The following is a 26,768-nucleotide window of genomic DNA, read 5'->3' as shown; positions in this document are numbered from 1 at the left end:
TCATGTATTTCAGAACCTTGGCTCATGACACCATCATCAAAAGGGTAACACTATGTCAAGTCAATAACTAAGCTGCAAGCAGATCATAAAATTACTTCATACATTTTTATTTATAGCAGCCTCAACTTAAATTTGCAACAGCAGATTTGATGCTCATGTGCAAACATCAAGGTCTGCCCACAGCTAACTACTTAACATATATAGCATACTTCAAAGATTATCTGTACAAATATTATATTGAGTTACCTGTCAAGGTTTAGTCGATTTATGCAGTACGTTAGTGAAGTTGGTCTTGCTCTGTTGTGGTCAATTAAACAGGTCAATAGTCAGTTGATGTAAAATTAAGATGCAATAGTTATATGAGGGTGACTGAGTTAGTCGTAGGTCATGTAGGGGAAGTCACATATGGCATCCCAATGGACTAGATCAAGAAAAAATGCTAAGCTACAATTAGGGTCATTGATATGAAACACGAATTATAATACCACTACAAGTCATTAAACATGCATAAGTTCTAGGCAAGCCAAACAACTAGTAAGCAAATCCCATGAACAAGAAACCTATTTAATTCAAGGAAAATAAGCCACTAAGGAATTCATACCTTCACAGAGTGAATAAACATAAAACTTTTAAAGATAAAACCATCACAGGCTTCTACAGTGCAGCCATGTATTTATCATTATTATATGAGAGAGCTACAGATAGTGTCCAGATCAGAAGACCAGAGGAAAGTGTGTCGTACAGCAGAGTGCTGAAGCTGGCTGCACAAATGTCCACTACGCATCATATTCGTCCCGAGAGTAGGCTGGAGAGATCTTCCAGCCGCCAAGATTGATGGTGCGCTGGGCGGCGGGGTTCCAAGGGGCTGGCCCGTGCAGGAAGTTTGTGGGGCCCTGAGGCCCAGCCGGGGGGTTGCTTGGAGGCGGTGGATGCACCTGCATCCCCCCGGCAGCAGGCCCCGTTCCAGGGGGAGGTCCCCCATAATACTGCGGTCTGGAATATCCAATACAACCGACCCGCCTCAAGAATTTGCAACTGACAGGCAGCCTTGCATTTTGAAACCTTTACCCCTAAACTTAATAGTGATAAGCATAAGCTCACAGGAATTAGTTTGCTTTTACTAATAATTAGCTTCATTATAAAATGTTCATTCTGAAGAATAAATACAATGTACTGTAGTAGTGTGCATGATGATAATGCTATAAGCAAAGGCTTGTCAACCTCCACTTTCGTATCATTTGTTTTGAAATAATGTCTACATTTCTGAATCTAAATCTATCCCCTAAAACTAGTACTGTGGTGCAGTAATCCATGAATAATATGAATGATAAAATCAAAGCGAAGATCATAAAAAAATGTCTATAAAAGTAGAGTCACAACTACTTCTCTTTGTTTCCTAAGACAATGTAACTCAAACACACTGGGATATATAAATCACATAAAATTGCCTAAGAAAACCTAATGAGTTACTTTTGTTAGGGAACTATAGATCTTTATTCCTATTTTATTATGATAATCAAACTTTTTGTCATTGGATATAGTAAATATCTTAAATGTGCATAAGAATTCTTTTAAAGCAACTTGGCTGATATTTGCCACCTTGAAAAACTAGGCACAGTATAAAGCTATCAAATTCATCTCTATATTTCTGAGAATCTGCAATAAATATATCTCTGAAATACTGTTAACTTGAGGGTTCTATTATTTTGTGGATGAAGATTTATTTATAACTAAATGATGATGATGTGGTAACTAAACAAAAATATAATTAAAAACTATTATTGAAATACTAAACAAATCATATCAACTAAAACCTGAGAATAAGGTCATGTTTTACAAAACTGTCTTAGGGCTCATGCATGATGACATGGAACATAAACAATCAATTTTCAACTATTTATTACTGATAACTTGATCTTCATCTGTTGTGACAATTTCAATACTGTATTTTCAAAACTGAGATCACACTGCAATGACATGTAAGCAACTAAAGATTTGTCTTGTAACTCATATATGGAATCCTTGCCCTACTCTTTTCATATCCAAATCCCATTCCAAGATAAGATTATTTTTTCTACAAATTATTTTGTTTCCTTTCTTTCCTTTGGAAATTTCCTAATTTACTATCCTCTGATACAGCATCACGAGTTAAGAAGACGTCTAAACTGTTGTTGCCATATTGATTAAAATATCTAAAATATTTGGGAGATTCTATCACATTGTATATCAAAAGCAATAACATTTGGTGTACAGTAATTAACTTTTTTGTTAACTCTCATACTAATTTCATCAACAAAACCCGCACCCTTACAACGTACTGTGCTTTATTCTATAGTAATTCCCTTTACTAGGAGACTAATGCAGCATATAATTAATGAAACCTGGACCTAGATAATCTAGTTCAGATAGTATGCACAATTTTTAATGAATTTTTTACATATGTATACAGTCACCTCATGTCGGTGTGAATTTCAACATCGCAGCCTCAATATTCCACTGTACCGAGATCTGCATAATAATTCAAATAAAATTTTGATTCTATGCAGAACTTGAGCACAGCCCAATATTTTCAAACCAGACGCACTTCTTTGCACCCAACCTTTGGACCATTTTCCTCCCTGCACAATGCCACTTCTCTGGCTGACTGTGTCTCATTCTCCTTCATTGTGAAAACATCTCTTACAAGTGTTTGTCAAACAATTAATGACTATGTTAAGTAAGGATTTGTTCCATACTGTGTATGTAGGAGTACATATACATGTACACTTCATGTTCAACATTGAACACTATTATTGTGCCCTAAGGATTGCATTATGCATCACAAAGTTTCACTGCAAAGAACTTTGTAAATGGCGCGTGGTGTTGTAAATGAAAAGAACTCATTTTTAATCATATTCTTACTTTTACAGTACAGTAATTGTCTTGGAATAAACTTTCATATATTTATTGAAAAAGAACTACAAGAATAGTACAGTACTGTACATGAAATGCATACCGTACTGTATGTACAGTAGTTACAAGTTGTCTGAAAGAGAGTTTGAAAATCATTGGAGTATGCATGGAAACCAAATTTCGAACGAGTGGTTACACGCTATGTATTAAGTGATGAGGTGACCTCACAAAGACAGCAATCACGACTGATGTCGCGTCTCATCATAGCTAATTAGGCTGTATTGTAGTAACAGTATTGTACATATTACAGTTATATATGCTACAGTATCAGCGAGTGTTGTTACATAGGAACAACAGAGTTTTGTGTTACTTTAACATGGGTGGTGTGGCGACAACGTAACTGTCATGAGTAGTCTTAACTCGTACTGAAGCTGTATTAGTAATATACAATTAACTTTGTTAAGTAATGTAAACTGGAATACTGTGATAGAAACCACATGAAAAAATGTAATATAATACAGTACAGTGAATCATTTAGGGTATTAGTCAATAACTCATAGACAACGATCATTTGTTTCACGGGTTATGAGTCGAGTCACACTAAGGCACAAATATTAAGCGGTTTTTCGTTTATCACAGGTGTGTCTGTAACGTAACCCCAGCAATGAGTGAGGGTTGACTGTACTAAAATGATGGACATCTCTGTAAATTACTGTAGTAGATTCCCAAATTATAAAAATAATGTGTGCGTAAAATACCATGCCAACTGGAATACAGCTGGCCATGGGTGTATTATTATTATTCCACCCCAAAGAAAACTGTATAAATGCACGATAAGCATATACTGATAAAGCTCTAAAGGGCAAAAATAGCTCTCAGTTAAGCTTGAGAAATTTGCTCAAAATCAATATGAAGCATATAAAAGTTAAATTAGCAAAAAAATTGAATAATTTAAAAAGTATTTATATTAAAAATATTCTAGACAGCCTAACCAATACAGTAGGGGTAGCAAAGATCCATTTAAATTTCGTTCTCTTAATCATTGCCGCTTGCAATTTCATATTGCAATCATTAAAAGCATATATTATATACTGTAATCTCACTCCTCAAGTTCTTATAAAGTGTGTCTTTAATCTAGACACTTCCAGACAGTCAGTAAGCTTTTAAAAATTGGGCACTTGTGCCACTATATTCAGCAGATATCTAATTCTGCACATTAGTCCTCATCACAAAATGTATTTCAGAGGAGAGCTTACTCTATCAATCTTACTGCCCGCCACCTTTGAATTAATGCATACTACTTATTTTCTAGTGTCTTCATCCATATTCAAGTTAGGTTGTTATTTCATTAATCTGCTTAGCACAGTGGTGGTTCATTCCCTATACTGTACTGCAAAACTGTCGACAGTCTTCAAGATAAGGATTGAAATGAGCTTTTATTAAATTCTGATCCACATGAAGTGTTCAAGAACCTTATTGGCTGGTTAGCTTCTAGTATTTTTCCTTATGTATTATACTGAACTGTAGACATTTTTACTGTTTACTACATAGTAAATTCACATTTCTATTTCAGTTGATGAAAGATGATGGAAAATGTGCTGATGCTCCCATTAATTATTTAAAGAAGCATGAAATAGTTCTATATCATACAAAAATTATGCATAGCTATAAAGTACAAATTATTTTAATTTGTCTGCATTAGGCAGATTTCTTGTTGAGAAATGTTCCAAGTTTATTTACCAACCAGTATCTATCTTATACCATCATTCGCCTCAAACTGACGATAGCAAATTAAAGACAATAAACGTGATATCTACGCAAGCCATAAACAAAAGCTTTCATAAGAATCTCATACAGAGATGGAACATGGTCGATACAATTCACACCTAAAAGGAAATTACCGAATACCTCCTTTGAACAAACTAGTTTTGAACATGATCATTTCAAGATTTTTAAAATACTGTATCCAACACTCCATTTCAAGAGTATTAATATACAGAACAACCTACAATATTTCTTTCATATTAACCAATTAAAATTTTGCTACATGATCCAGCTTTTCATTTAAGATCATTTTCAGGAAGTGTCTTCCTGTAAACTATAGTTGGTAGTTTCATCGTTCAGTGAAATATTGATCACAAAACATCATCATACTGCATATTAAGTAGACGGCTTGTTTACATTCAAACAAAGGCTAACCATATGGTTATCCAAGCTACAACCTTCTACTATTTCATAATTCAGTTGAAAAATATAGTATGACATCCTTCCATAGTTACCCATATTTATAGCATTTACCCTAGATCTGCTTCATTCTTAATTTTTAAGGAGTAAGGATAATAGTGAATACAGATCTTACGAGCATATAAATTATTTTTTTCCTTATTTCATAAAGACTTTACTGCTTTTATAGATAATGTGATTTTATATACAATATTTGATACTGAAATTTATAAAAAAAAAAAAAATTTAAATCTCTAAGTACAGTACTGTATAGCACTGTGTTGCATTAATAATATTCTTTAAAAACACTGTTGGTTTTAAATGCATTATCCTAAAGAATTCTTCGGCAAGTTATTCTCTTTCTTTTTGTCCTACATTCTTTTCAACAAATTAATATACATAAAATAATTCCTTTCATCATCTTATATTTAATTCTTTGAGCAATATTGTCAGATCACCCTTATAATCAGGTTAAGCTTCACTTCAATTACATGAATGAGTAAACATTTTGTTTACCTTTGCCGTGTCAAGCACACAACAGTTGATTGGCTATTCAACAGATTTAAATCATATTTCCACAAAGTGCAATAACTTTATAGATTTTGACTAAGTAAAGAGTTTTGATTGACCAGTTTAACATTGAAATTGACTTAAGGTTGAATTTGTGTATTTTTGCAAATATTCTATTATATTCCCTTCGTATTTAATCTATTTTACATATTCAGTGTCTTATGACAGATATAGGATCATCTCAACCATTCACTGACAATCAATAATCAGGTTTTGAAATTACCAAATCATATGCAATACTGTATTCTCATTGCTATGAAGTTGGAAATGGATGCACTTTAAACTTAAATATTATACAGTATACTGATTCATCTGTATATTCACCTCATGAGGATAATTAGCTCAGATATTAAGAGATTCTGTTCCCAAAAACATGAATTATGGATAAACATCTTTAAAATCAGTCATCGAATTCCTTAATACGCATGTACTGACTTCTGTACCAACATAAAATGGGAAAACAGACATTATTAACTGTTGATTACTAATGCATTATTAGCGACGATAAATATATTGATTGTCTTAATACCACTGATCATAGACAAAGCTGTTCTCCTCTGCATAATGCTGTAAGCTTACTTAAAATCTATACAGTACCATGGATTATAGAAATCAACCTAATACAGAATAAATAATAATAACAGAGGTTTACATATATGAAAATAATTTCAGATTTTTAATGAGAAATTTTGTTGCTTGAATATCATTGAACAATAAGCAAAATTAGAATTACTGTATACCGTTTCTCAGTACTATAATTAGTTTTAGAATACAGGTTGTATACAAGTGGGTATGCTAGTAAAAGTTAGCAGCCAAATGAGATTTCCAACCCAGTCTTAACTCAAGACAAGAGGTGAGATGACCTGTAAGGTGGACATCCTTCCTTGTAAAATACCAAGCATTAATAAATCTTGCAGCAACAAAGAGTCTGGTGCAAAGGGCCATTTCAAGGACAAAATCTAAGAAAAAAGCTTTCAGTAACTTAAATAGAAATTTCCTTAACTTTCCAATTGCTTTCCATAGCCAAGGTCCTTGCAAACCATTGTGAGCTTATCACTACAGCAAATTAAATGCTATGACTTTCATTTACAGTAATGGATAAGGCTATGGAATCCACTGAGGGGGGGCAAGCCAGCCTCAACTTGGTGCCGGTCCCAAGCCCGGGTAAATGGTAAGGGTTGGTGGCAGGAAAGGCATCCGGCCATGAAAAATTAGCCAAAACAACTATGGTCATTGAGTATAATCAGAATGAAATTAATGCTAGGGCGTTCCCCTTAGGCGACGCGTTGGGACCTCGCCTGATCCCTCCGAAAAATCGGCAAGGGCTACGCAGTCATGGGTCGGCTGGGTTAAAGAGGCACGCTCAGAGGAAAATATCTGAGGAGAGGATGAGAGGATGTAGACAAAGAAGAAGAAGAAGGATAAGGCTATGGTATGAAAAAAATACAGTATTGCATACTATGACTTCAAAGTACAGTACTATACAGTACATTGTGTACAAGTTTCTTTTGTAACCTCAAAAAACTCCTTTTGTCATATCTATGACTATTATTAGTTGAGCCTAGCAAGATTGCATTTTATAATGCACAAGAATTAGGTACATTTACCTTCAACATTATCACATATAGGTCACTGCTCACTCCTGGAATGAAGTGGAACTTTCCAAATAAACAGATTTTGAGCGAAGCGAAAAATCTATTTTTGGGTGAGATACCCATGTCGTCCTGATGGAAGGTTCCTTCGGTAGAGAGTTCGTGTTTGCTAGTCAAATATACCCTAAGAAGCTACTGAAGGAACCTTCCATCAGGACGACATGGCCCGAGCCCAAAAAACAGATTTTACAAAAAATAATCAAGCGTATCCTCACCAATAAACCTTTTATGTATGAAATTACAAAGGGATTCCATTAAAATTATAACAGAATTATCCTTTGGTTACCATGATAAGTTATTCCTTAGCAAATAACTGTATGGGTTTTTCATTTACCAACATATACAAGGTTTAATTTACCACTGCACAAGTACACAAATTCTTTCTAGTGTGGCCTTACATATTAATAAATGTAATGTCTGGAAAACTATATGCATAAATTTACATGAATAATGTTTGTGTACAAACAAGTTCACTTGTGAAATCACAAGTTTCTTTTTCATTTATCAAGGATTGTCTTCCATGACTGGAGAGTGTTGTTTGGGCTTTGCCATTTTCAAAGAATGTAAGTACCTACTGGCATGCATGCAATGGGCTCATGGTAGAAAACTTATTAGTAAGAAGACTGATTCCTGTGAGAAAGCGTGTACTGAAGCTATAACCCCCTTCACTAAAACTATTAGTTATGTCTATAATAAGTTAGTAACTTTTTTAAACTATTAGTATTTTCAATGAAAGAAAATTAGTTCTCTATTCTACGTTAATAAGCACTAGAATTTCCAACAGCCAGAATAACAAGATTGAGTAATAGTCCTGATGTTAAAATTAACACAAAATTTTTGCTTTAAAAAATCTTTCAACGTATAATCACTTCACAAAAAATATATAAATTTACAATGAATATATCAGGTTGATTATTTATGTCAATCACTCTATACAAGTCAATCTGTCATGTCATATATAATGTCTGAAAATTAAAAAAGAAAAGTTGTTTGTGGGAGTACACTACACACTTATTACTTCCAGATCCATTTCTGGTCCAAGAACATTAACTGTCATAAATCCAAAAGAGTTATATTGCAAATAAAGATAAAATATGGTATTTACACATAAAAAAAATTAGTTTTTCTAAAAACTGCTGCCTTCAATGCTGCTGTCACATTCTCCTACTGTTGTAAATAGTGAATAGAAGTATATATATGAAAAGGGAAACTTTCAATTTATATAAGAAAATTTCAGCATCTAGTGCTGCCAACAAGCCTGAAAACCATACAAAAGTAGAATTTTTATGACAAAATCAATTATTTCTATAATCACCAGATGTTCATATTGCTTTTCTCTGTAAGAAATTTAAATGCTGATGTCTGCCATAAAATGAAAAATGTTTTATATTCTTTCCTTGCAAACTGCCTCTCCCTCTAGTTGAACATATAGACAATTTGAAGCCTGAGCCACCATCTAGGTAAGTTACAGCTCCTTTGTCTTTTCAATCTATAATTCAAAACCAGATCATTAGCCTCTCTACATCACTATTAAGTGGTGAGAATGTTATAAATATCTTAGGGACTTAGGGAAAATCAATGCAAGTCTTAGAATAAGGCCGACAGAACCCATCTGGTGAGATGAAGCGAGTAGGTGCTTGGGGGAAATGACTTCTGACCAGTTGTTTCAAAAAGATCGAATTAGCTGACGTAAAAAAACCCTGGAGAGGAATCTAAGATCTCTATTCTCTAGAAGTTTTCTAATCCCTACTATAAAAAATTGCCCTCGCTGAATTGTTTGGAGGACTTGGAAAATATTGTGATTTGTCTGACAAGGAAGGTTTTGAAGACAAGAAGAATCCAATATCCTTTTCAAACCATACATAGAACCAAATTTTTGAGTTGAAAGTTTTCTCAAACCTGAATTGAGAAATGATTCCTCTTACTGGGAACTCTAGGGAAGAATCAATATAATGTTATCCTCCAAAATGACAAGTCCTACAGCCATCAGAGCCAGACCTCCTGGCACAGTAAAAACAGTTTTATCCCTGTTCCAAAAAAAGACTATTTGGAGTAACTAAAGAAAAATCTTTAGTAGTAGTAGTTACTAAATAGTAGGGAGAAAGAAGCTTCACAAGAAATATACGTCACGAGGATCACTGTATTCTACAGGCTATGAACTTTACAATTTATAAATATTCGATCTAATATGAGATCAAATACCTGTGCACCAGACACTGTCTAAACGATACACTTGCATAGAGGAAAGAACTTTTTTTTCCTAATCTTACCAAACAATTCCCAAAGGCTGCTGCAGCCTCTTGAGATTACTCTGAAAAAGTATTGTCTAAACTATCTAGGTAACCTAGAATAAGGTTGAAGTCATGACAACCTGCAAATTTTTTTTCTATAAGTCAAAATAATCCCAAACTATACAATTGACAAAAGACAATTTCACTTATACTCAACTTTATCAATAATCAGTTTAGTTAATCAACTCAAAAAACTTTAAATCATAAACTTCCTTTTCATTATTAACGGATTCAAGAGAACTAACTTGATATGAGGCACTAACGAGGTTAGGTACTTGAATTGTTCTAAAATCAAAAAATGTTTTGTAGAATTTTCTTTTCTATTTAAGATATTAATCTATTTAATCTCCCATGAAAATAAGTTTCTTAATGACATACCTGATCTGAGTCAAGTTATTCTTCTACATTATCATTTTGGGATGTAGGCCTGGTGAATAACCCAAAAAGGAAACTACAGGCTTTCCTGATTGTTTACTTTTAATGGTAACCTTTGCATCAGAGCTAGACAAGGGACTCGTTTCAGCAGTACGAGGCATGAGGAACTACAACACAAGAGAAAATTCAAGATGAACTGGTGGCCAAGCCTATTCAGTTCTGAGCCCCACAGCCACCTGAATCACGACAGAGGAGTCTTCAGCTACCAACCAAAACTAAGGTTTACAAAAAATCTGCTTCCTGGTTTCACTGGAACTGTGATATACCGCATCATAAATATGTGTATAAGAAGGTTGCTCATGTGTTTTTCTGCAGACAGAGGGATATAAGGATCCAGCTGCCAGTCCGGTCTTCTATCTCAGAATTCAGTAGGCATATAGAACAGAGCAGATCCTGGAACTGTGATGGTTATGCAATAGAAGTAAATTTAAGAGTTTGAGAGTCATGTAGAGGCGATTAACTTTATCAGTGCTGTGCACTATCACAACCCTATTGACTGCCACACTATAAACCACTGGGCAAAATATGGGGAATTAGTCTAGGGTGTAAAACAGGGCAGGTTAGGCAAGAAGCACTGCCTTGCACAACTCAAGACATTCTAAGATTCACAAACAAAGCTAAAATAGTATAAGTGTATGAAGCTCACTACTATTAACCACAGAAAGCTAAAAAATAACTTGAAAGTGACATTTCAACATCACCTATTGTAATGTCCCTGAATTAATATTAACTTACATTAATGTTTTATCAATTAAAGTGGTCATATATCAACCGAACACCCCTCTTATGAAGAGGAACTGTAAGCAAACATTACTCAAAACAATTAAGCACAACAAGTCTATGGTCGGCACGCTTTCAAAATCATTCGAACATCTCTCACCGTCATTCATAACAATTCCAGAAGAAAATATCTCCTATTAAACGGCAACCTAACATTCCACTTAAACCTCAATCTGAATTGCCTGTAGCACAGGCAAACGGCCGACACTCGTATTCACGATGAGAACTGAAAACACAAAGTAACTACTATATAATGTACCCATGCCTAGATAGCTTCCATCAACTTCCAATTAACTATATTTAACTAGAGGGTGAGATATTTTGCAAGGAAAGAAAAAAGAAAAACTCAAATTTTAGGGTAGATGTTGGCATTTAATCAGCTTCAGGAAAGAAGCAACATTAGGGAAGTTTCATAGAAATTATTTGTTTACTGCACTTCACCTGGCATTACTAACAGAAGGCTTGACATGTAAATGATTAAACCTGGTATATAACTGAAATCATAGCCAAGTAATGCTACCTCTATGGAGAGTTGAGAAATAATTGGCAAACTTGAGCAAACTGGCAGGAACCAATTTACCTCTCACTGAGAAACACCCTTTTCCTTACTGGTGAAAGATTGTAGACTCATTTCTTAAATGGGCAGGATTGAAAACATGAATACGTGGGTAGAGTATACATTGATAACATACTTTTAAACCTCCTGTGTTTCCATATTGACAACTACTGCTTTTTCAAACTTGACGTCAGGTGTGACTAATTACGTATTCAGATAATCAAATGATAAAAAGGGTAATTTTAGTTATAATTATTTTTATTTCTATGAACCTCCCCCGATGTTCATATTGCTTCTTCTCCAGAAACTTGAAATTCACCCGTAAACATTTTTTAAATTATAAATTCTCCCGTATTTCCCCTCAATAAATAAACAGCCTTTTTAAAGGAAGGAGCATTCTAGCAGTAAGTGGTAACTGACACATCAGTGTTTTAGTCTTATACTTCAGTTTCTTAGTCGTATTGGTGATCATACCTCTCCAGATTATTTGCTCATTACAGTACTGCGTATTAAGTCGTGTTCTCCTAGTTTTGTTAGCAATTACTGCGTGGAGTGTACACAGGAATTGTTTCTAGGAGATCAAGGTCCATAATCTCTTTGTATATTGTGTTGGAGCAAGACTGTAATTAAATAACCATTGTGAAGAGTGCATTTCCCTTACAGCACCTCTCATGGGACAGCAGGTTTCAATGATGGCCAATCAAATCAACAGTTCAAAGCGTAAAGGACACTTGCTGTCAGTTCACGGGAAAAGCCAGGTAAGACTAGACTAGTTTATTATATTGGGGATGACAACAATAATGACACACCTCAACTTTTAGACAATTCACCTAATCAGCCAATTTTTGATAGTGATGGGCTTCCTAAGGTCTTAACATTGCTAGCTTCCTTTATTAAAGTTCAGTAGTCCAGTGAATCCTCTCTTAGAAGTTTGTAATTCTGGTTGTACCTCGGCTCATTGCCAAACCTACGTCAAGTCTAGCGTTAATAGCATTTCTTTCAGCACAGGTTTGGAAAGTTTAAGGCTCTCACAGAGCTTCGAGTTCTTTGATTACTTTAGACCTTCTGCTGTTAGACCCTTGCAGACTGCAATCCTAGTTCTATAGGACAACTTGATTGAAAGTATAAGGAAATATAAAAGCAACTAAACTAATTCACTCAAATTAAAATGAGCAGTAGCCAGATCTAAAAATAAAGACGATCAACCCATAATCTGCTAAACTTACATACTCTCATATTTACAGCAAAATAAAATGCTTGGCTATTAGGGTAAAACTAACTTTTCAAAAAAAAAAAAAAAAAAAAAAAAAAAAAAAAGAGCTTTAAAAGATCTTATCCACATAGCAAATGTAGTTGACAGTCTTAAATCCATTCAGACTTCCATTTGGTTCTCACACTTCTGAACCTAATCAACATCATTCACAGATTATTTGCACATACTGTAGGTACTGTAGTTCGGAATGCTTACCATGGGAGATGGTAATCCTAATCTTGCCCCGAGACATCACACAAAAAGAATGAGGATCCCGATTGCCCTGCAATAAGGCCTTTGAACAACTATCGCAGGAATTCATACTAATTTCAGAAGACATCCCTTATTAATTTATAAATATCCTAAATCACACGCACACAAAAACACATTCTGCAGCTATGGAAAAGAGAGGTTTGAATCTCACAAGAACAACTAGATATCTGAAAAGACTAAAGAATTGTGGCGTACCCATGACAATTACACCATATTTACTTCATACATCACTACACTTCATTAGAGAAAATAGAATGGGGAAATCTTTTAGTTTTAGGGTAGACACTGGCATTTAACCAGCTTCAAGAGAGAAGTACTATGAACATCACAAGAGTTTCATAAAAATAATTAAATGCTACTGTTAGATAGTAAGATTATTCACTATCGCTTCAAAGAAAGGAGCAACACAGCATTGAATGCAGCACTACAATGTTTCGGTACTCAATTACTCTCAGAAAAACATATATTATTCATTAGTGTACCCACAAACAACTAAGATTACTGCATAATAAATAATTCACGTCAATGTCAACAGCCTGTAAAAAAAGAAACTAAAATATCACAAAAAAATCAATTTATGATGACAATGCCTCGGGACAAATCTTTATAGAGACTAAAAAAAATTGTAAACAGCCACTATATACAAAACATATACATAATAATTCAAACAAATCAATTTATAAACAGTACAGCTGATGCTGGAGAGATCAAGCAGTGAAGAGAAAACTTTTGAGCATTATTATGTCTGCAAATTAAAATATACAGGAAACACAAATACTTAAACAATAGGGCACACCCTGGAAGGTGAGCCTGAGCTGAGTTTAGCAAAGAAGCCACGTGAACAATGATGGAATCTTGTTAAAAGGAGAAGCATTCATTATCCACTGGCAAATAGTTAATAATCCAGTGACTTTCGTTTGTTAGTATTCAAGTCATTTTGTGATTAAGTAATGATAATGCCAAGATCTGAGAACATTTCACAAGTACACAAACTCCACTTCATACTCTATAGAAAAAGCTATAATCTACCAAATTATAATATAAGTTACTAAAAATGGTTTCCTAAAGAACAAAAAAATCAGCTTGTGAAATACTGGTGTTCAAGACTTAAAGTAGTTTTAAAATTTCCAGTAAAATTTTCTTATTCAAAAGTACTATGGTGAGACCTGATGAAACTTATCTTTCCAACTTTAGATATGATATCAGATCAAATTGATTCTTGTAAACTTATGATATCATTAAAATGTAACTATAATTCATAAACTACAGTAGAACCTACTTTATTCAAGGTTATACGAGGGACGAAGATTCTTGGAATCAAATCTACGTACTACAGTACAATACTGTACATCTAAAATTGTCAATAGAATTTTATCAAATTACTATCGCAAATAACTTCAGTAACTAGAAAAGGGGGGAACGATACATTAGACTGAACAGCTGGAAATTCTTAAAACGGTGTATTAGTTGTGATTACGAGTGCAGTAATGTGCGGCTCACCTAAGTTTCCCCTAACTGCTTAAACCAAGCATTCTGAACCACCATCACCCTGAAATCATCCATGATGTTTAACAAAACTGTTATAACTACTTTTTATATCCTAAATCATAACTTTTCATTGTGGGTATTATTAAAAAAAAATTGAATTACAATCTTTAAACTATCTGGAAGACATCAAACCTATCATAATGCTGCTGGATAACGTTGTATTTACCTGGCTCAAGAACATAAATATCGTTATAAAACCTACACAAGAATGTATAATACAAGAGACTGGAAGCTTTAAGATTTAAAATAAAGGTGGGGCCAATAATAAGAGAGATCTATGTCTTGCCTCTTCACAAACATATACTGTACACTGAACTTTCCCTTTTGTTAACACCCTTGCATGGATAAACATCTGTTAAGTAAAATAATATTTCCCACAAATACAGTATTTACTAAATGGATATCAGAATTAGTGGGTGTTTATCATTAACTAATAATTAAGAGTTCAATCACTCGGAAAACGTGATCTACAGGATATCAAAGAAAATAATTTTGGTTAAATTCTGTGTATTGAATGTTGACAACCTAAAACACCTACCAATATATGTCCAAGTGTATTTTGAATTTCTTAAAAAGTTGAATGAGACATTACCTGAACTCAACAAAGGTGTGCGTTAAGATTGTGTTCTTCCAAAATATAAAAGCATAGAAAGTTTTCATGTTGTATTCTACATGCATTTACTTTATTTCCAATAACTCCAATAAAAGAAAGATCTAGAGGAGGGGTGTGTTACACTGCACAAAAATAAGCAGCATTAAAAATAAACAAAGTATAGAAAAATGCAAATGAGTACCACAAGAATGAAATCCTACATCATTAACACAAGATTAACGTAAAAGAATGATAAACTAAGGTATTCGTGACCAAAACTGTGTAAGTAATATCATTGATATCTAAATAGCCCAATGATATACTTGTTTCATTACTAAAACAGTTATTCTCTCCACCACTTAAATCATTACATCTCGAGACGCCTCGTTAACTAACAAAAAATCCCCTCACCCTACTCTTAACCTATTGATATCCCGCAATGTCTCGGTTGCTGTCTATGATACTTTTAAACTATACCTATAAAGTAATAATCGCAAAAGATGACTTCCCAAAAGCCAAGGAATAAATCCAGAACTATACTCGTACATTCAAAGAGCGGCAAATTACTGGGTGGGTCACGACTGTCATACATGAGGTGTATTTAATTGAAAAACTAGCTTGGAAAGCTTATCAACAAAGTTATAACTTCTTTTCTTTGAAGATTTTATTATTATGTTCAGGCTTAATATATATAAGAAGAAATACCAGTCTAGCGTACCATAAACCCAAATGTGCAGGGCTGGAAAATCCTGATAAATGAGTAATAGAGGTCAGTGTTATCATCATGCAAATGGATCATACATTTCCTGTACAACTATTAGACCTAGAGAGACCCCATCCATCTTTGCAGTATATACACACATATACATACTGCATTTACAACGTTAGATAGATTCAATGCCAGTTAAATTCATAAAAGGTGATTAAAATAATAAAAGAAAACTACAACAGACTATCCCTCATCCTGTATTTTCATGCCAAAACAATAAATAATGGGGAAGTGTTTTATCAGTTTACGTACTATTGTTGAAATATAATACTAGAATTAATCAGCATGTCACTACGAAAGTCATGTTATCCAAACATGTTAGTCTCTACATCTACATCTACTGTATTTCCGTACGACCTAATCTACTTGCGTATTTAAAAAGTCTAAGGTACTGTACAGTACTGGTCTCAAGTCCTTCTAGTAAAATGGGACAAAACAAACATAAGAAAAAGATGATGTGATATTAATGGCTGTAATAAAAAAAAACCTCTGCTTTGGTAAATAAATGTACAGTACTGAAAAGGAAAATAAATAAAAATAAATCGAGACCTTTTAGCACTTAAAAGATGTATGGTTAATGTATAGAAAACATAATCTTAGTAAACTTATGAGTCCAGTTTTACAAGGTGGTATATATAAGCTTCTTCTTTTGACAATAAAATGGGACATTGGAGGGACAATAAGCTATCCAATAACCTGATGCAGACTCGATAATAAATTATGAAAACCTATGATTGTCAACAGTACAGGTATAAAGAAAAATACAGAGAGAGAGAGAGAGAGAGAGAGAGAGAGAGAGAGAGAGAGAGAGAGAGAGAGAGAGAGATTCTCAAAATTAAGAAAATAAGGACTTTCAAATGCTTAATTCTATTCTACAGAATCTGAAATATGTTTACCATATAAATAGAGTATGTTACCATAAGTAAAAAAATGTTCTAAGTGAAAAATGAGATTTGACTAAAATCTTTAAGGAGATACAGTACTTAAATCATCCTCAGGAAGAAATATTAGCAAAAAGGATACTTTCTACACCTAAAAACATATTGTTCAGTTTACTTTAAAAGATTACTATTAATGGAAAGAGTATCACTAGCCTTTGACACTAAAAGTATAATTAAAATCGCAATGTAATATGCTAACAAAACATTTTACTGAATAAAGGAAAAGTATCTATTTGACATTTAATATAAAATTTCTTCATGCAGCATATAAAAGCACTTCCTATATCCCACTAAATGAAGAAAACAATTAGGATTGAAAAATCCGAATTTCTCAATACCATCACACCCACAATCACATCGATAAATTCAGAAAACTACACTGGAATAAAAGTAATACCATGTACCTAAAAGAGATCACATTAAAGGAAAACTGTCCATACTGTAAACATCAAAAACATCTCATATATAAAGATATTCAATAACATTTAAGGGGAAAATTTTGTCAACATTAAAATAATTTCTAATACAAAAATGGACTACTTTTAGTTTTTGGATTGCTGCATATTTACTTCAAGAGAAAAGCATAAGTTTTGAGCCAGCAAAAGCATAACTTCTTTTTGACTCTTCAAGTTACTGCCATACATTTTGGAAAATATCTAAAGAGCTCCTGGCAAAACAGCTTAGTCATAACAATCAATCAAACATGAAATTCTAAAATGAGAACTATTCAAATAGATTTTTATTTCCTAGACTGAAGTAATCTTTGTACCTATGCATTATTTCCAAGAGATTCATCAAATTCACTAAAGTTACGAATCTAACGGATAAAACTCAACTTCTTGCGTTAACAGTAATTCAAACTAAAGTCTAAAGATATTTCATGTCTGACTACATTATAATACAGTACAGTATATTGATCCAAACCTCTTCTAAACTTATATTCAGGGAGAGATGCTTTTTCAGCAATAAAATCAAGAAACTGTATCTATGTCATACACTACTGTACTTGACTTACCATTTTAGAAATTAATGATTGTAAAAGTCCTTTCTAACAAGCAACTAGTATGATTAAGAATTATTTCAACATTGTTAAGATTAACTATTTACTCTTCCCTCCAGAACAATGTTTCTGCATACCAAAGAGACAATTTCTAAAGAATGATACAACTATACTTGCATTTCAAATAAATTTTCACCCAGCTACTATTCTAAAAAATCTTTGGAAAACCCTCACTACGGGACTTTAATTTCCATCACTTTATATATCTTGATTAAAAATTAAACGTTTATGAGAACTTTTAGCTGCTTCTTGCACTTCATGAAATACAAACTTCTGTTAACACTTTGTTTCTTTTAACCCTTTTACCCCCAGGCTATTTGGAACTTTCCAACCCTTAACCTCCAGGGGTTATTTTTTTTTCAAGCACATTTTGCTGTATATTTTTTTTAATTTTATCATAGAGAGGTCAGGTTGGTCTCATTCTCTTGGAAAATGCCTGAAGTTTCTCAAAACATTATCAAAAATATATAACAAAAATCTAAATGGCAGTTTTTTGCAAGGATGTACCGGTACGTCCATGGGGGTAAAGGGATGAGTTTTGTGAAACGTACCAGTACGTCCTTTGGGGGTAAAAGGGTTAAGACATTGATAATAAGTGAGGGGAAATCTTTTGAAGTAAATGATGTAGATTTTCATTGTTTATGGGTGTACTACCTAACAGAAGATAAAAATTCTAAACCTAACAAGCTAACTAACCTTCCCTGTGGGTGATTCTTTGCAAAATAATCTTGCTAAGAGGTTATATTCCTTATGATCAGACAACTAAATAAAATACTTTTGAATAAGTAATTTCCCCCCAAAATTATAAAAAATGTTTGAATTATAATTTGAAAAGTTTCTTCAACCCTTCAATATCCCTTTGATACCAAGTGATGTACAATATGGAAAAGTCCATCGTTTTAAAAGGGGAAAAATGTAATAATCATTATCACATCTGTAGAGACTTACATAAAAGAGGATTGGATCAATAACTCATAAATTTTGCAAGGTTTGAAATAAAATAATGATAGTGGTAAAATAAAGTGTACTCTACTCTACCTTAGTAATAGGTTCATTTCTATTTCAGCAATTACATAATAATCTGTGTAACTTTGTAATCTAATTAACAACTGCTACAGTGGATAAGTTAGGAAATTAGTAAACAGCATTTGTAAATGAGAATTTCAAACAGTTTGCAACTGATTACGATTTCAAGCATAGGACAAGTAGCCCTACAAATGCCCAATCTAATGGTTCTATGCTCAGACTTAAGCTGTTTTGCCAATCACATACTGTATTCTTTATCTCCCTACACAAATTCACCATGCTAAGTAAAATAGTCTTTAATATAAAAGCAATTGAAAGAATAGGCTAAATTGGAATTAAATTTTTCTTATTAAAGGAAAATATATAAAAATATCACATAAACCACTTACATTACTGAGTGGGGGTATACTGTACAGGAAAAACACAGGAGGTAAGTCTAGCCCGAAACAAAAGCAACCCACTTACCAGGAATTATTCTGGAACACTATAAGTAGAACTAAAAAAAAAAAAAAAAAAACGATGCAAAATATTCCCTAAATCTTATGCATAAATTCTTGGGACTATGCATAAGATCATCTTGACATATCATTGACATAAATCACAAATTTTTTGGTAACACTGCCTCAGCTACTTTTGACTTATTTACGAAAGTGAATCCTCTTTCTTAAGACTCATTCACGGTGTGAATCTCTCCGAGCAATTTTTTGTTAATAGTAGTAGCAAAAATGATGCACCTTTCATAACACTTTCATGGAATTGCCAACTTCATGCCTTGAATACTTATGCAGCAAATTCATGGCAAAGACTTATTAGTCATGAGAGAAAGAAAAACTTTCAATTATCAAAATGAAGTCTTAAGAATATTTAAGCATGACTGGCAATCAGGAAATACCTCAGAATATACTCCACAGTATATAAACACTACATACTGTAATCTAAATATATTATGACAGCATATACTGTATACATGCATGTCAGACAAAATTCTGTATAAGTCTCAAATCAACAGATACTGGAAAGACACACTTAATTGAAAAGAACCACTCTCACATGACTAAATAGGCCATATCATTTGCAATGAATTATAACAACTAAACTGCAAAAAAAATCTTGGAAGAAGAGGTTTAGTATCTTTTTTTTTTTCAGTGAATATTATATCAAAAGAAAATGTCACTCTTTACGTAGAATAGCATGATAACTATTGAAAAATCATGAGCAGCCAAAAAATGAAAAAATAAAAAAAAGAAACTTTGCAATTCCAGAACATATTCCAAGTACACAATCTATAAAACAAACACCTACTACCAGAAACAGCCAGACAGACAAACCAACAGCCACACAAATTATGCAGTGCAACATTTACTTACCCAGGCCCGGGATAATAATATGGCGGCGGTCTCTCGTATTCCGGGGAAAGGCTGGGTTGACTGGAGTAGCGCGGGGGCCCGCCGCTTGGAGGGTAGTCTGCCCAGCTGTGTGCACACACAGATATGCAAACTGACACGACCATACCTACATTCAACTACTTCTACTACGACTACAGTTACACCTTGTTATCAGATACCCTCCTTAGTAATATTACTTATTACAGGCAGCTTATGCTGTACTGTACTCTGGAGGCTATAATCCTTGACAATAACTAGATATAAATAAATTCATATATCATCAGTCCTTCCTACACTATCTTTACATATTTATATCATGAACACATGAGCAACTACAACTAGGCTGCAACAGAGCAAATGCTAAAGACAAAAAAGAAAAAAAAGTATTGCATTAAGAATACTGTATATGAAAATATTTAATGCCTTCACACCTAAAATCCCACATCTTCAAACAGACTGTCTTATGAATAAAATGTTACAAGTTGTTTAGTATGTCAGTATGTTATCCTTCTCGGTAACAAGGTATAACTGTGGTGTTGTAAACTTTGATCCCTCAGTTCCCTAATCAAACATTAGCAGTGACTTCTGTGTTTTGAGGCAAAAAATTGTATGGTGAGTTAGTGAACTACTCATCCAACACCAACTTGCTTATCCAAATCAAAGAAAAATAGCTTGAGATGCAGTATTTTGCTTACCAGTCATCCCGAGTCAAATAAATAAGCAACAAGGTGCTGGGTCACTGACAGTGTTACCTAGATCATACGTCAAGCAACAATAACATTCGTACACTCAGTATCTCAAGCTAATGAATGTAAAAGTCCTGTCTGAATCAAATGCTTAAACAGAATATAGCCTTAAGAAAGAGCTTATAGCCAAAACATTTGCAAGCTTAATCCTTACTTGAGAGAAAATCAAAGAGAAATAATTTCACATAAAAGGTGAATCTCACCTTCAGGTAAGAGCTAGAAGTTGCAGAAAATACATTGCAGTCAGATGTAGAAAATATGTTTCCTGTGTAAAAATTGTGATGTTTAACCATCCCTGGCAGCTTTACTATTAAACTCCCTATCAAATAAAACTGAGAAAATTATTATGGCTAACTATATCAGGCTAGCACAATGAATAAGCAAAAACTGGAGTAGAAAAACTTACTCATTAGTATTATTATATTCAGTGCGTTGGGGAGACGATCGGGTACCAATATACGGCTGTTCAGCTGTGTAGCTACTGCTCACATGTCCCTCGTATTCGCGGGAGCGACGACGCTGCTTCTTGTCATAAGCACCACTTGCGGAACAAAATCGTATAAATATTTTGCACTCTAGTATAAATCTTATAATTAGTCATGTCTACAGTTTATCAATAAATCAATGTGTTTTATCATAAAATGGTTTTGTATAAAACCAACTAAACAAAAAAATTGTGAGAACTATCCTATTTGTGCCATACCTAGTCTCTAAATCATTATTTCCTACTAAAAAGCTTTAGCGATGAAAACAATAACAGGCACTACTTTTCCTTATTCTAGTTACAAAATAACCCACTGAGCATTTATAGCTTGCCAAGCTGTAGGGTGTAATATTCAGGTAACTCAAGAATAAAGTTTAGATTGAAAACCAAAGGACAACATGCAAAAGTTAATAACAATATCTCCATGAAAACAGCCGATACATTATTTCCAACACAAAAGATACAAATGTTACAAATTATATTCAGTGGTTAATAATTGGTGGTTAGAACAAAGCCTATATTCAACATAAAAGTGCGTAAGTACAAAGCACAGGGATTACTGCGAGCATTTTCCTTTTCATCTAAAAAACCAGAATGTATCCATAGTTATCAATCACCTGATCAGTATGAGACGCCTTTCCAGTGTCTTTCTTCAGGTTGAAGAGAAGAAAATTACCATGATAATAAAAAGCAGGCAGTATTGGGTTCATACATAAATCTTCTAATTCAAATAAATTATAAACACTCATTCCATGAAATTCATCTAGCACAAAATGCATAAAGATAAAAGAAAAACATGGATGGGAGATGAGCCAATGTAAATATAATGGAAACAGTCGTGGAGCTGGGAAATCATACGCTTGAAAAAATGTCTTTAACTTATACATTGGGTCAAAATATCAACACCTACTAACATTTAGTAATTCAACAATGGAAAACACACAAAATTACATCAATGAATGAAAATAATGGTAACTTATCACGAATCGCCACAGAGGAGACACCGTAAAATAGGTGACACTTAAAAATTTAATTCCATTGACAGATATTTTAAGAAATTTAAGGAAATTTAGTCGAGGGAAGCATTCATATTGAAAGCAGAACCCCAAGTTCTGACAATGACAAAGAAAGGAAGGTTAGGTTAAGACATTGTATTTAGGCAAGGAAGCAAATGAGCAACATGCAAGCCACACACCACTTTACTTACGTGGTGAGGGGGATGTTGTCCCTCTCAGCATATGCGTCATACATGGACTCTTGGCTGGTGAGAGAGCATTACCCCATTAAAACAAGAAGCAATCGGCCATACAAAAGTTTTTTTTTTTAAAGTAATTTCACAACCACAAACCATCAAAAGAGAAAAAGAACTGAAAGGTTAAAGAGTTCCGTCACCACCACCTCCATCGAGTGAAAATAAAAACTATTGTACAATTTTAAAGGCCTCATCTGCACACTAATCAACAGCCGTATTTCCCACTTTTGAATGTGTTTTATATTGCTGATCTAATCCAATTTGAGCATTGGTTTTTCACAGCCCCATTTCCATAATGGTTTCGATCCCATTTGCAACCCATGTTCACAGCAACTACTGGTTTATTTAAAGTACTGTACTTGCTACTTTATTGGCTACGATGTCCAAATCTTAAAACATCCAGCTAATTTATTGGCTACGATGTCCAAATCTTAAAACATCCAGCTAATTTATTGGCTACGATGTCCAAATCTTAAAACATCCAGCTAATTTATTGGCTACGATGTCCAAATCTTAAAACATCCAGCTAATTTATTGGCTACGATGTCCAAATCTTAAAACATCCAGCTTATCTAAAAGATTTTCATAACCCAGATCAGATTACATAAATATTATGCATAACATTACAGGGGAATATGAGAGATAAAAGATTAATGTTTATAAAAATCCAAATTAGGGGGCTATATTGAGAGTAAATCCAGAATATAATTCATTGCTTTCTTAGCTAACATTAACAAGTGCAGGCTAAGTAGATACGAGTGAAACGACAATGAAAAATGGAGGATATATATAGTAATGGAAGTGGAGGGGTTATGCACCTTAGGATCTTAGATATGTTTTCCATTTAACACTACAGATTAAAAAAAAATTGCCAATAAATTAATACCGAAATGAAGCAAAAATTTCAAATTTACACATCATTAGCCTTCAAAACATTCTAAAAATTTAGATTTTCAAATTTGGAGGAAAAAAATTTAATCGATCTGGATTACAAAACCCCCAAAAGTACCAATTTACATTTTGATACCATGTAAGATGCTTAATCAAAAAAAGAGAAAATTTTTAAACATTCTCTCGGTTGCTACTTAACACAGCTACCACATGGAATTATCTATGCAAAGACAGAGCATGTGCAGCGTTGAGACTGTGTGCTACGAGGCTACCTACTAAATCCTTTGAAATGATAACAGTAACACATTCAAAAGGACAACACATATTAATTCCTATATCTGCGTGTGCTAACATACTCACTTGGACATAGGAAAGCTGTTCCTCTCATCATACGCATCATACAAGTATTCACTGTCAAATAAATATCTCGATGTTAATATACTAAACTACACGTACAGTGGCGGAAAATCTCCTACTAAATGTTGGATGTAGAATGCCTGCAGTCATGAAATGCCATTAGCAAATTTTAATTAATTTATTCATCAAAGGCAACACTGCTATAAAGTGCTAATATTAATATTAAACATCAACTTAGTTAAAAAGGCAACATTGATGAATAAAGATTTTACTTTTTCAAAATAACTGACTGCAGCTTTCCACAGGTACTTACCGCCACGTTCTACATCAAAATCTAAATCTATCATTAAAATTATGGTACTAACACTACCAACATCAATAAAAACATCTGCTGTAAACAAAGAACAATATATAAAACAGAGAAACTATCAAACACTACTTAAAAATCTATTGGAAGATTGTATAACCATTGCATAATCTTAGTAGTTAAACTTATACAATACACAAATGCTGATAGTTCCTCTTTTTATTATAGGGAAAAAAAAATTCTGGGCAACTATCCTACACAATTCATCAAAAGAGATGGCATTGAACTAGAAAAACTACCTGCAGGTCATATGCCTAAAGCAATGTCTATGACTTAACAAGTATATTTTGTGACGAACTAAAACCACGAACGACAATGTGAACCAAAACTTCCATCATTTCCATGGTGTTGTGCTTATTTCAAAGACTAAGAGCTCATAGGGGAGGATAAGGGGTAGTTAAACTTTCAAAGGGAATAAACACAACTAAAACTTAACACACTAAAACATAACACTCCAACTTTGTTATTGATTATCACGAAAAATCAACTCCATGCACGAAGCAAACAATTTCAGGATTTACTGAAGCGGTAACATTCATCAGCGGCCAAAAACTTAGTTCACTCTTCTTGCTGTCATGGGTAGTGAGTAATAATTCATGCATAAGCTATCACAGCATTCATTCCCTTGGTGTTTATTACCATGAAGTACTCTTGACTAGTTAACATAATACATTATCTGTATTTGTAAACATACAGTTTATGCAGGCAACTTGTAGTACCCATTTTAATCGGTCAACTTAATTTTTCCCTACACCATTAAACTAAGTCTCAAGTATAATATGAGAGATTAATATGAAGAAAAGAATATAAGGATGGCTCCAAAGAAATAAATTAACTATATAAAACCAGCAAACTAAATTGGGGTCATCAACAAATTATGAGAACTGGATAAAAGAGTAATATACCCTACACGAGTATTTTCAATTTCATCAAACAAGAGAGTTTAGTGTAAACTATTTCAGAAATAAGCCCTGGCATAATAAAACAGCATACTACAGTTCCACTGTAACAAGAGGATAAAAGTAGTAAAATATATTGTGTATAGAGTAAAATAGATTGTGTATGCATTTGCACAGACTTAACCCTTTTACCCCCAGGCTCTTTGGAAATTTCCAACCCTTAACCCCCAAGGGGTTATTTTTTCCCAAGTACATTTTGCAGTATATTTTTTTTAAATTGCTCTAACAGCCTTAATTTTTGTCATAGAGAGGTAAGGTTGGTCTCATTCTCTTGGAAAATGCCTGAATTTTCTCGAAAAAATATCAAAAAAATTAAGAAAAAAATTTTTACAGCATTTTTTTGCAAGGACGTACCGGTACGTCCATGGGGGTAAAGGGATGAGTTTTGTGAAATGTACCAGTACGTCCTTTGGAGGTAAAAGGGTTAAGACTAAGTATGAGTCCGCTGTATATTCAATCTTCCCCACAACATGAATCAACAGCAACTTAGAAAGCTTTTAATAACAGTAAGATAAATAGTAGCACAGATCAAACAAGGACAATGGTGGCCTATAAATACAACGAACAACTAATGTATGTCATTTCTTACAAAGTTATTCTTTCAACAATATGATTGTTTTTATTACCTAATAGGTAGCCATAATCATTGCCATCCCACGTAACTTATAATCACATCCATTACCAGGTTGGCAGGACACACAGATGGCAAGTACAATACAAAAGAAGAAACACAGATTGCAGCTCATAGCAACCCGCAATAAAAAACTAAATGCTGTATCAAGTGTCTCATACTGTAAAGAGTTTTACATTCTTTCTAGTATTTTAGACTGAACAATATAAAAATGATTTCTAGTACATGCTGTATAACAGATTTATGTTGGTTATTGACATATAATGAATATACAAGTACCCTATACAGTAACGTAATGTAATATCGTACTGTACATCATTTCTATACGAGATTCAAGTGTATGCCTTTTTTGCCTATAAATTAGAATCCCAGAACCTATATTTAGGGCACGCTGCATATAGAATTTATTACTTACATTAAATTTGTATTAAGGGATTTTGATGAAGGAAAAATCTATTTCTGGGCGAGGAACCTGTGTCGCCCAGTGAAATGCTCCTTATAGCACCATTTCTAAGGTATAAATATTCCTAAATATACCAGAGAAAAAAGGATGCATGGAATGCCAGGAATTAACCCAGCTCGCTCACTCTACGAGTGTCGGTATAGTTACTGGGGCGTGATAGAACCACGATCATAGGTCCCTCACCAGTTGGACCTCTCCTGGTCGAGCCCAGAAAAAGGGTTTTGTTACTATTTTTGTCTTCCTAACATTATCCCATATATTGTACCCATTAGATTAGAAGATCAAAACAGGCACCATTATGATACAACTTTGTAAAAAGAATTACACTTATTATTTGCTGTAATGTACTTTTATAGTTCATCATTGGCCTTGC

The 26,768-nt window shown here is 33.6% G+C and overlaps 1 protein-coding gene across 1 annotated transcript in view; it reads right to left on the bottom strand.

Annotated features, from left to right (window-relative positions):
* Positions 1-26,768, bottom strand: part of LOC137627352 (prominin-1-like) — a 72,326-nt gene that overhangs the window by 4,171 nt on the left and 41,387 nt on the right. The window contains exons 18-22 of the mRNA XM_068358437.1: positions 23,979-24,029; positions 22,683-22,736; positions 21,398-21,532; positions 20,228-20,332; positions 743-993 (exon numbers count right to left, since the gene is read on the bottom strand). Of these exons, the coding sequence (XP_068214538.1) occupies positions 777-993; positions 20,228-20,332; positions 21,398-21,532; positions 22,683-22,736; positions 23,979-24,029 (562 nt within the window). The 3' untranslated portion in view covers positions 743-776. The remainder of the gene's footprint in view (positions 1-742; positions 994-20,227; positions 20,333-21,397; positions 21,533-22,682; positions 22,737-23,978; positions 24,030-26,768) is intronic.

Source organism: Palaemon carinicauda, chromosome 35 (genome assembly GCF_036898095.1).
Source record: "Palaemon carinicauda isolate YSFRI2023 chromosome 35, ASM3689809v2, whole genome shotgun sequence".
NCBI classification, from domain to species: Eukaryota; Metazoa; Arthropoda; class Malacostraca; order Decapoda; family Palaemonidae; genus Palaemon; species Palaemon carinicauda.
This window is presented reverse-complemented; position numbering and strand designations above follow the sequence as displayed.